The sequence below is a fragment of the Sceloporus undulatus genome, chromosome 5 (assembly GCF_019175285.1).
Source record: "Sceloporus undulatus isolate JIND9_A2432 ecotype Alabama chromosome 5, SceUnd_v1.1, whole genome shotgun sequence".
NCBI classification, from domain to species: domain Eukaryota; kingdom Metazoa; phylum Chordata; class Lepidosauria; order Squamata; family Phrynosomatidae; genus Sceloporus; species Sceloporus undulatus.
Window position 1 is genome coordinate 82,040,612 of NC_056526.1, and position 12,742 is coordinate 82,053,353.

At 40.3% G+C, this 12,742-nt stretch overlaps 1 protein-coding gene across 1 annotated transcript in view; it reads left to right on the forward strand.

The window, feature by feature from the left end:
* Window positions 1-12,742, forward strand: part of MUC19 (mucin 19, oligomeric) — an 89,525-nt gene that overhangs the window by 8,782 nt on the left and 68,001 nt on the right. The window contains exons 4-7 of the mRNA XM_042469622.1: window positions 1,704-1,772; window positions 6,338-6,406; window positions 9,173-9,217; window positions 12,304-12,345. Coding sequence (XP_042325556.1) covers window positions 1,704-1,772; window positions 6,338-6,406; window positions 9,173-9,217; window positions 12,304-12,345 — 225 coding nt within the window. The remainder of the gene's footprint in view (window positions 1-1,703; window positions 1,773-6,337; window positions 6,407-9,172; window positions 9,218-12,303; window positions 12,346-12,742) is intronic.

Here is a 12,742-nt window from a genome sequence, read left to right on the forward strand (position 1 = left end):
CCAAAATGGCGCTTCTTTCTGCAACCCGGAAGTGGCGTCAAAATGGCAACCCTCGTGTGGATGGGCGCCACCATTTTTTACGGACTCGGTCCGTATTAGGGTTGAGGGGGGTCCGGAAGGGACGCCCCTTCTCAACCCTAACACACCCCTTCTTAACCCTAATACGCCCCTTCGGCGCATCTGTAATGCGCCTATGTTACCCAAAATACCAGGGTCCCAGGAGGGCCTCCATAGTTAGTACAGTATTCAAATAGGGGAATGTCATTAGCTCCAATGGAAGCAGCCAAGAGGGATCAAGGTACTTAGGTGGGGATCAAACCTATTTATACCAGTTTTGAGAAACTGATCTCGAGATTGTAAGGTCTAAATAGAGTTTTATTTATGAATCAAAGGAAATCACTACGCAAAAAACAAAAAAAACCCACATTCTCTCACACACACCTTGCACATCCAAGAACTAACAATATAGAAGGTGGTAGGAGATAGTAATTTAAGGTGTTGCGAAGGATGATACTGTACTGAGTCCAGATGTAAAGCTCCAGTGTGGGGGAGAACACTGTGATGTGAAAGTGTCTTATCATGGTGCCTTAGGATCGTGGCATGGCCGACAATGCTAAGAAGTCTAGCAAGATAAAGACAGAGGGTCTGTCTGACCTCAAGCAAGACCAAATTGTGAGTGTCTCAGTAGGCATATTTATAGGGCAAAATCTGTCCTGGGACAGAATTTGGGATTAGAGTGAGGTTGCCAGAAGAGAATAATGGGGATGGAAAATGTGAATGGCCAGACAATCAGTACACATGTCCTTGGACAATTATCGCTCCCAGAGGGAAGTGTACTTGGGTTTTTCTTCACTTATAAGCACAAGGTCCATTACTCACCATCACTCCTGTCAATGAAGGAATTATGCAGAATCCACTCTTGATCAATCTATCCTGGCTATGTTCTCTTGAGCTTCTCCCATGCTGAGCCTCTTGGATCTTCTCATATGGTCACTTATCTCATTATATGATATGGCTAGTTCCTTGCACTGGGAGCATCTTCTCAGCTAAATATCTTCAAACATCTTGTTTAATATCAATTTGATATTGGAAAAGAGGAAGGTTGCAGAGGCCCAGACCTTGGGGTATCACAGTGCCTTCTGTCCTCAAACAATCATGCAGGACATCTTTTGCCTAAGAAGGAATAATAGGGATAGATTCTATTACAGCAAAATCTCAACATTTTCATTTTCTCCCCTGTCCAAAGCTGCATTTTTCCAGCTTGATACCTTTTCCATTTACGTAGCTTCTTAAGGGATATAGCATGGTTCATTCATTTGTGCCATCTGGATTGTTTCACTAGATCCCCCCCCCCAATAAGCAAAGAGAATATGGTAACTCAAGGCTGTTCCATTTATTCCATTTCAAGAAGTGATCAAAAATTCTGCAGGCCAGGTCTTTAGTAAATAAAGTATGTCTATATTGTTGACACCTGGTTTTTGGTCCAGCTGGTGTAGAGTCCAAATTCTTAAGCATAAACTCTGTTTCTGGAAGGTAAGTCAGGAAAGCATCCCAGTTGTGCCTGGAAAACAAGGGATTTGGGTTGTTTTTATTTAACAAAGAAATTCCTAGGAATCATATTCAACAATTATACAGAATCCCCAGACTTGAATTGTAATGTTTTTTTTTTCTCACATGTTTTATGTTTTATTTTCTTTGCATAGGATTCATCAACACAGGTCATATAGATATACCAGAAAGTGATGAGACAGAGGAAGATGCTGCATCAGAAGGTAAGATATCTGGATGTGTCCTTTTCCTTACATTTATTGCCAGCCCCACCCCACATTTGGTACTGTTTCTTTGACTTATTCCTGTTGGTTAATTTCTACTGATGTTAAGAATGTTATTTCAGTGATGGGAATGCAGTGTCTGCTTTGATAGGCTATGACTTTTGGGATGAACGGTATATAATTATTTAATGATTTTACATTCTATAACATTGATCTCTTTTGTTCATAATAGTTGCAACTATGGCTGTGGTTTGTTTCTTATGCTCTTATGGAGAAGCAGACTTTGCTGCTTTGTTCAAGCTGCCTATCCTAGATACACTGGCTTACAAGAAAAAAAAGTCTCACCCCATAGAGTTTCTTTCTGAATAAGCATGCATAGATTTGGATTGCATGCAGCCACACTGAATGTAGGAGTATGACAAAAACATAGGATGTTCATTACATGGTGATACTTATTACAGAAGCTTCCACTTTCCATGTTTCAGCATTCCACAGTGCTCCACCCGTTTTCCATTTCTACAACTTATAAGGGAAATTTTTATTCATTGCATAGCATTAATGCATGATTCTAATCATTGTAAGATTATTAATGTGCAAGTATGGCTCTATTGACCCAAACCATTTTGTTGCTTGAGATGGAGCATAGTGCACCTGTCCTCACTTCCTCAGTCTCAGATCAAGGTCAATGCAAGGATGGTTGGGTGATTGCCTTTCCTCATTTCTAACAATAAAAATACAATAAGAAAATAAATAATACTGGACTGGGCAAAGTGCAGTGTTGTTTCCATTAGATTTTTTTTGGGGGGGGAGATCAGTGTAGGTCCTGAAGAAGCTTTTTTTGGAAACAGGAAATGAACATGGAGCTAAAAACCTTTTTGTTTTGTTTTGCTGATCTTGAATCACCATGACCTTTGTACAAGAATTTCTAAAGCAGGTTTTCTTGATGAGCAACAAGGAGTATAAATTCTGAAGGTGGATCAGCAGTGCACATTTATCCTTGATTCAGTCCTTCAGCTGATGCTACAATGCTGGACAAAGCTATAACTGCTGACAGAAGTGATGAAGCAACCATTGTTGATTTTCTGATCAAAAGAAACAATACCCACAACAAGGAGATCAAAGCTGGTTATCTTCAGTTAAAGGGGAAAACCCTTGAAAAAATTTTGCAGGAAACATTCAGAAGCATTTCTGATTTCTGTGTGTGGTTGTGAAAGCTGAACATTGAAGAAAGCTGACAGAACAAAAATTAACTCATTTGAAATCATAGAATCATAGAATCATAGAGTTGGAAGAGACCACTGCTGGAGAGGAGTCTTACTCCTAGAGATACCATGGACTGCTCAAAAGACAAATGAATGGGTCTTAGAGCAAATAATGCCTGAATTCAGCAGTAGTGACGATGACTAAACTGAGGCTGTTGTACTTTGGACATATCATGAGATGATATAGCTAACTGTAAAATATTATAATGCATGGTAAAGTGGAAAGCAGTAGGAAAAGGGGGAGACTGCATTACAGGTGGATTGACTCATTCGAGGAAGTCACAGCCATGAGTTGCCAAAATCTAAGCAAGGCAGTTGATAACCTTGGAGTAGAACTGAAAGACATAGCTATGCTAGTCTGTAAAATTAGTATGCCAAGGGATCTTGCAGCACCTTTGAGACTAGCTGAAAGACAAAGGTTGGTAGCATGAGCTTTCATAGACCTGAGCCTGCTTCCTCAAATGTATCTGAGGAAGTAGGCTCTGGTGTCACTGGGGGGGGGGGTGTGTGGTGGTGTAGACCACCCCAGGTGAGGTAGTACACCAGTGGGGGCAGCAGCTGCCTTCTGGGTCTCATATGGCCATGGCCACACAGGACTTGGAAGGTTGAGGGAGGCTGCCTTCTGGATCCCGCACGGCCATGGCCATGGCCATGTGGGATTCCAAAGGCTGGGAAGCTGCTGAGAAGGCAGAATGTGCCCCCATCTCGCTGCTGCAGTGGCATTCTAAGAGCTGAGGCAGGAAGTTGGGGGGAGTGCCTTTTGCTGGAAGCCTTGCCCCCCTCAGAAGCCCCTGTTTTCAAAACTGCTGGTTGTAGCCACTGAAGTTAGAAAGCTCCAGGATTAGAAGCATAAATTAAAAATGCCTTCTTGTAGAAACACATAATCTCCTGATACTTGCAACAGGAAGGGTTGGGACCATCTAAGGGAAGAAAATATTGTATTTAGGCAACTCTCTCATGCATTGGGAACATTGCTAGAAAGTGCAACACACAGACAGAGGCACTAACCCTTTCCCTGTTAGGCACAGAAACAAAGGCAGGAGGAAGCGGCATTGTATATCAGAGGAAATGGATCTTCTGGCATTTGTTCTTGGCGGTCTCTTCCTCTCCTCCTCCAAAGAGAAGGATACAGTAAATAGCAGAACAATAATCCTGAATTGTGGGGTCTGCTCCCCTTCACCTAAGAAAGGACTATGAGAGGAAAATTGTTACCAGTAGTTACCCAAAATACCAGGGTCCCAGAAGGCCCTCCACAGTTACTATTCAAATAGGGGTTTGTTATTAGCTCAAATGAAAACAGCCAAGAAGTCTCGAGCAATTTAGGTGGTGATCAAGCCTATTTATACCACTTCTGAGAAATAGAGCCCCAGATTGCAAGGTCTAAATAGAGTTTTATTTATGAATTAAAGGGAATCGCCAGTCACACAAAAAAGCAATAAAAACAACTAACACTCTCTTTCACACACACCACATACATCCAAGAACTAACAATGTAGAGTAGATAGTGGTAGGAGATAGTGGAGATTAGTGCACCGGTTTCCATTCCCATGCTAGGCACAGAATGTAAGCACAAAGCGACAGATTGTATTGCACAGCTCTGTCCACGGGCAGTAATCATTCAATACCCAACCTGGGCTTCTCCCAGACCTTTTAAATAATGGGAAAATCCCACCTTTTAAAAGATCTGGGAGAAACCTGCATCAGGTATGGGATGAGTACTAGTCTAGCACAGGAATAAAAGCCAGTGTGCTAATCTCCAGTGATTTAAGGGATTGCAGAGGGTGATACTGTACTGATTCTAGATGTGGAGCTCGAATGTGTGCTTGTCGGAGGGCGCAAAAGTGGCTTAGCATGCTGCCTTAGGATCGCGACATGGCTAACGATGCTGAGAAGTCTAGCAAGATACAGACAGTGTCTGTCTGCCCTCAAGCAAGACCAAATTGTGAGTGCCTAAACAGGCATATTTATAGGAGAAACCCTGTCCCAGGGCAGAATTCAGGATTGGAGTAAGATTTCCAGGAGGGAAGAATGGGAATGAAAGTTATGAATGGCCAGATAATCAGTACAAATGTCCTTGGACAAAGGAATATTGCTCCCAGAGTGGATTTTTGCTCACTTGTAAGCACAAGGCCTATTGTTGTTGTTGTTGTTAAACTTTATTTCTAAAGCGCTGTAATTATACACAGTGCCGTACAAAGTCAGTAAAATTAAGGAATATATAAAAGCCTGCCTGAGGCGTACACTCTAAAAGTAATAACAATTAGCTAGAGAAATAGATAAAATTACAATATAGGAAAGAAAAAACAAATTAAAAAACATCAGATATAAAAGCAAATCACATCAAACATTATCAGACAGCCAGATGATACCATCCACCATCACTCTGCTCAATGAAGCAATTATGCAGATTTAACTCTTGACCAATCTATCCTGGCTATGTGCTCCTGACCATCCCCCATGGTGAGTCTCTTGGATCTTCTCAGATGGTCACAGATCTCATTATATGGTATGGCTCGTTTCCCACTCTGGGGATATCCTCTCAGCTACATGCCTTCAAACATCTCCTTTGATATCAATTTGATATTGGAAAAGAGGAGGTTTGCAGAGGACCAGACCTTGGAGTAACAAAGTACTTTCTGCCCTCAAACAATACTGTAGGACTTCTTTTAACATAAAAGGAATGATAAGGTTATATTCTATTACAGCAAAATCTCAGCATTTTCACTTTCTACCCCCCTTAATTCTGTTGCATTTCAAGAAGTGATCAAAAATTCTGCAGGCCAGCTCTTAAGTAAATAAATAGAGTACGTCTATATTGTTGACACCTGGTTTTTGGTTCTCATATCCCTAGTCCAGCTGGTGTGGGGTCTAGATTCTTAAACATAAAATCTATTTCTGGAGGGTAAGTCAGGAGCACTTCCCAGTTGTGCCTGGAAGACAAGGGATTTGTGTTTATTTTTATTTAACAGAATACAGACAGGCCCAAATAAAGCTGCTTCAGGTCACTTTGGAGGTATGGTGTTTCAGTGATGGATGCATCCTAAAAGTCTGGAAGCTGCACCAAAGCTGCACTCCAGTCCTTAGGACTGGGGCGTGGCTTTGGTCCAGCTTCTGGACTCTTAGGACGCTTGTATCATTTAAACAGCATACTTGCAAAGTGACTCAAAGCAGCTTTATTTTGGCCTGTCTGTATCAGATCAAAGAAACCCCTAGGAATCTAATTCAACAATTCAACAGAATCTTCAGACTTGAATTTTAATGTTTTTTTTCTCATATGTTTTATGTTTTCCTTTCTTTGTGTAGGATTCATCAACACAGGTCGTATACATACATCAGAAAGTGATGAGATGGAAGAAGATGCTACATCAAAAGGTAAGATATCTAGAAGTGTCTTCTTCCTCACAATTATTGTTGCCACCCCATTTGGTACTGTTTCTTTGACTTATTGCTGTTGGTTAATTTCTACTGATGCTAAGATTGTTATTTCAGTGATAGGAATGCAATGTCTGCTTTGATAGACTATGACTTCGGGGATTTATATCATTTTTTTACATTCTAAAGATTGATCTGTTTTGTAGATAATAGTTGCAACCATGACTGTGGTTTGTTTCTTATGCTCTTATGGTCAATCAGACCTTGCTGCTTCGATGAAGCTGCTACCCTAGATACACTGGCTTGCAAGGAAAAAAAAGGGCTTTGGAATAAGCATGCAGCCACATTAAATGTAGGCGTACAGCAAAGACATGGGATGTTCATCATAGTATGCACATGCTGACACTTATTACAGAAGCTTCCACTTCCAATGCTTCAGCATTCCACAATGTTTCAGCCCTTTCCATTTCTACAGTTTATGAGGGAAACGTTTATTCATTGCACAGCATTAATGCATGAGTTTGATAATTGTAAAATGATGAATGTGCAAGATTTAATGCTAACTACAATCTGGTCATCAAGGTGCTTTCAGGAAGAAGGCCAGGGTAGCTGTGTCCCTCTGGTCTCCCTTCCCAGGGCATGTTATTCTCACATTTCTTTTTCCCCACACTTTTGTGTTGATTTCTATATTGAGTTATTTAATATTCTTTGTGTTTCTTCAGTTAAATTATACTCTTCTTATATTATTTTATGTTATGTATTTTTAATGTGAACTGTTTGAGGTTTTCACAGCATTCAATCAGACACTCTCTAGATTAATTTCTTGATCGTAAGCCAAATTCTCCAATGATCTGCTCTGTTTCCTACTTTTGTGTTCCCATTCCTATGATTATCAGCATGTCCTGTTTGGGTGTGTATTCAGTTTCCTTCTGGACTCCAGCATAAGACCTTTCAATTTCTTTTTCTTCTGCCTCTGTAGTGAGAGCAGAAACCTTGATTATAGTTATACTGATGGGTATTCCCTAAAATCTTATAAATATTATTTGGTCAGCCAAAAGTGGTTAGAACATTTGACTAATACTCTAGAGACCAGAATTCAAATCTCTGCTCAGCCATGGAAACCTGCTGGATAACCTTGGGCAAGTCATACTCTCTCAGCCTCAGAGGAAGGCAATAGCAAAGCTCCTCTGAAGAAATCTTGCAAAGGAAACACTGTGATGGTCACCATAAGTCAAAAATGACTTGAAGACACAGAACAGCAGCAATGGGGTTAAGAACATATTTTCTGTTTACAAAACTGATCTTTGAGCACCTCCTGATGTTGAATAATGACATGAATACATGGAGCAAAAGAATCTCCCTTCCAGGAAAGGACTTCATCTTAGTCCCAATTTTTGCATCAGAAAGTGTTAGAACCATTTGCTATGGCTCCCAGGCTTCATGGAGGGGATGTTATGCTTATAGAGTAGATCAGGAAAGCTTACCCATTGTTGTTATTTGCCTTCAAGTCAGTTCCAACTTATAGCAAACCTAATCAAGGACAAGGCTTGGCAAACTTTGTTCAGGGGTTTGCGTTTGCCTTCCTCTGAGGCTGAGAGGGTGTAACATGCCCAAAACTTCCATGGATAAGTGGGAATTTGGCTCTGGTCTCCAAACCACTATACCACACTGGCTTTGAAGCTTACCTATACCCACTGAACAAACAAAACATTATGGTTTAGGGCCCTGCTGGGATTCTGGCATTCTGACTGACAGTGTTTGGTAACTCTACTGGTGCTAAGATATTTCCTTCAGTAAATGGTCATCTGTGAATACCCTCATTGCAATGGGGAATATTTCTTGGAGGAGAAGACAATAGATTTGTTAGCCCTCTCCCTCTTGGTCAAGGAAAGGTAATATTCTTATCCAAGGAGATACATCTACTAGTACTCACCTCCATTCCTCATTTCACCAAAGATCATTTTTGGAACTGAAGAACAAAAGGAAATAAGGTTTCCTGCACTAGTAGAACTGGGGTTCGGCTCCAATTACTATACCCATCTCTTCTGCTCTCCAGCGATCATTTAGAGTTTCTTCCATGCCAAGGAAGTCAATAATGGAATGAATTTTATTCTTAACTCCCATATATTTTGATGCACTTCCACTTGGAATGTCACAGTGTTTTTAGCTCTAGTATAAAAGGTGCTAAAGCTTGCCTCAAATGAATATCCTTTCTGTATCAAATCTGTGCTCCAGTGCCATAAAGTATGAGTGTAGTTTCTTTCAATCTTTCACTAATGCCTCAGGAAAATCTCCAGCATTTCCCTCTTTTCTTCCCTTCAGCTTAACAGGGCTTCTTCTATTTGGTTGAACTGAATAGCAAGAAAATCCTATTATCTTAGTTCTTTAAGGGATCCAGCTTGTCTTACTGAATTAGACCATATGCCTATATTTACTCATTAATTTTCATTAGAAATAAAGAGCTTTTATTAGGTGCCCCAGCCCATTAGTAAATTAACAGACCTCATGCTGTTCATTCATGATTTCTGGTTGTGGCATTCATGCCCTGACTGGTGTAGCTAGCAGATACTTTTAATGAAAATCACTTTGGAAAGGCAGATCAGGAAAGCTTCCCAGTCCCACTGACAAAACCATAGGATGGGCTTTTTGAAAAATCAAAAACACTTGGAAGTTACATCAAAGATTACTACAATCTTAGACAGTGATTTTAATAGTTATTTTATTTCCCTTTATTTCTTTTTGGGTTCATCAATACTGGTGATGTAGAGCCACTGCAAAGTGATGAGACGGGGGGAAACACTGAAACAGAAGGTAAAATTACTTGGGATTGCCCATCTTTCTCTTAAGTCTATACCTCTCCTAATTTGACATGGGCAACTGACAACAGAATTACTGCTGTTGTTTGACTCTTTTGGTACTTGGCCTGCATTGCTGGTGGTGGGATTCTTCCTTCTCCTCCTCTTCTTCCTCTTCCTCCTCTTTTGCCACCTTTCTCCCAGCATAGGATCCAAGGCAAATCTAAAACAAGACAAAGGCTAAAAGGCTAAAGCAAGAATAACACCTCATAACAGAAACATTAAAACACAATTGAACAAGTTCTCATATTTAAAAGTATTAAATTCTAACAGTTGTAAAATCCTTTAAAAACATAACAATAAAATTAAAAATACAGTGCCTGCATCCTATGAAAAGATTCCCTGCATCCAATTATTAAATACAGTACCTGACTGAATGAAAAAGGTGTTTGCTTGCCAATGAAAGGCAATCTAATCTCCCTTTTCTTTTCTTTTTTTAAAAAAGAGTATATGAAGAGGAAGACAAATCCATCTCAGAGTATCTTTTGCCCAAGAAAATCCTGTGAGATACATGGGGTCACCATAAGTCAGCAGGCAACTTAAAGGCACATACACACAGGATACCAATCTCTCTTGCTTTCCAGAAGCCATTCCAACCTCATTCAAATACTTGTTATAACTGTTGTTGTCTGTTGATGTACGTGATTCTTTACAAGAGAATAAAACCTTAATAACTACTTCAATATAAAATACCAAAATTCAATTTGTTGTTGTTGTGTGCCTTCCAGTTGTTTCTGACTTATGGCGACCTAAGGCAACCCAGTCATAGAGTTTCCTTGGCAAGATTTGTTCAGAGAAGGTTTGCCATTATCTTCCCCTGAGGATGAGAGGCTGAGCATGGGACTTGTCTAAGGTCACCCAGTGAGTTTTCAGAGTCATAAGAGATTATCAGATGGGGGGGGGGAGCAAGGGGTAAAAGGCATACTCCTGGCAAAGTAATGCAATTGCACTGAAGATTTTCAGACACATTGTGCTTATCCAGGACTTAACCCATGAAGATCCAGGAATGCTCCAGCAACAAACCACTCACATGGAAGACCTGGGAATGGTTTGTTGCAGGAGCATTCCTGGATCTTCATGTGTTAAGTCCTGAATAAGTGTGACATCATCTGAAAATCTTCAGTGCGATTGCGCGACTTTGCCTGAAGTATGTCTTTTTCCCCTCCAATTTTCCCTCGACTGATAATCTCCAGCTACATGCACAAAAAACTACACACACAAATACACAATACAGAATAAAACAGATTGGGTCTGTGCAGACCCTAAGGGGCAGCCTGCAACCGCCTCCATCTTCACTGGATCGGGGCCGCGGCTCTGATCTGGCCTTTCCAGGGTGCAGAAACCAGCCACACAGAGCCACACTCCAACTCCGCCCCCAGGCCAGCCTTAATGGCCAGTTTGAACTGGCCCATAATCAATTATAGTAAAAAAATATATAGAGCATTAATGGTGGTGGATGCTTTCTATTATTTTCTCCCATACATTTCATGCACCCCTGTTTGTAATGTACATATTATTGGCAGCCAGTGGTCCAAATGCCGGAGGGAGGAAGGTTGCATCATCTCACCACTGTGGAATGAGGATCCTCCCTACTCTGCTCAGACCACATACTACTTTAGATTACAATATTGTTAGATATGACTACCAAGACACAGATAAAATTTCTGTGGCTGGCCCTACCACTAAGCAGGCAGAGCTGGTCACCTTGGTAGTAAATTTGTGGTTTTAGTGGTTATTTATTTTGTTATGAATGCATTGATACTGCTGCGGATGGGAGAGGTCCATATGAGATTCCATCTCCTATGCCAAAATAACATTGCTGGTTGTGGGTACTGTGCAAGTGCATCTTCATAACATTTGCCTCTCTGCCTAAGACATGCAACAGCCTTGCTGCCTCATATTTATTGCTTCCAATCAAGAACCTGTATTCCAATGGCAAGATTTATGAGGTGGCTTTTAATCCTTTAATTTTACAATTTTGAACTTTCCACCTTCTGCCTGAACAGTGCTTCCTGTTTTCTCTGCAGCTGTTTTTTCAGCTAGATATACATGCTTATCCTGTTTCTTGAAGGCATGTAACTTGACTCACTGATATGAGACCTCTGAATTGTTTTGTTTTACATAAATAAATACAATATTGTCTTAGAGGGATGATGTGTGTGTGTCTGTATCTATATGATCACCGGGATTATATATCTCCTGCTTTTATTTCAGAAAATATCAGCACAGGGGATACACATCTGCTAGAAAGTGATGAGACTAAGGAAAATGCTGTGCCAAAATCTTTGAGATAACCTGGTCTATTTTCTTTAAAGTTGTACCCTGCTAATTCCAAATCCCCAAATTACAGGTGCTTTTTAGCCTGACTGATGCCCAGATTGTTATTTGTTGTCACCTGTTAATACAGAGAAGGCGTTTGGATAGTTTATAATGTCTGTCTACAGATATAACACTAAAGATAATCAATCAAATGTATAGGATACTTGCCTTCACATGTCAACATCTGTTTTGAACCCAGCCTTCAGGGCTGCACCTCTTCACAATGTTTCCCTTTGTGTTTTTATTCTCCTTTAAAAAAAATATTGGGTGACAACCTATTAAAGGCCTTGTGTCGTGTGTTTCTGGAATTTCCCTCACTGTCTGGGATAACATACAAATGTTGACCATCTTCAGACTCCCATTCATTTCTACAAGGTACAAATAAAGCATAATCCGTATATATGCATTAGGTAAGACTGAATATCTGCTGTTACATCTTGAGTAAACTACTCAAGTCACAAACCTAGCAAAAACAAGAAAGAGCAGTAATGCTGTGTATATGAGGGCTACTGAAGATGAGCAGGGATAGGGCAGCTGTACTAGGCTTCTGTGACACTTTTATACAGTGATTGTGCTTTTTCCATATACTCTATGCAGGTTTCAGGATTGCTGTCTTAAAGTTATAATGTGTTATTATATGCCTGAATTTCCAAGTTCAGCCTTCACTTAAAAAAAAGCTTTTAAAAAGTTGATCGTTTTAAAAATGTTTCTTGTTTATTTTAGGAAAGTCACGTTCCAGCAAAACTAGCAAAAAACCACATTCAGGTATATTAATGATGCTAAAACACATAATATCCGTTTCCCTATTTCTAAGCACAGAGCTTGCATGCAGCATCTGATGTTACAAAATGGAGGGATAGATGATGATTAAAGAAACTGTTATAGTAGAACTTTAACAGTGGTGGAAGATGTGTGTGTTTGTGCATCACACAATTCCTGCTGGCTCCCTGATCCCAAAGCCTTTGAAGGGAAGTGTGCCCTCATACAGTCCTCTCATGGCACTGGGGAGTATTAGTGGCATGATGATGATGTATTATACATTGTTCTCTGATGCTTCAGCAGCTTGCAAAAGCAGTTTCATTTAAAAATCCCCAATGGCTAGTGACCTTTACGTACTTATGCAGACATGATAATCCTGACAGTCATTCACTGCTGGTAGCCA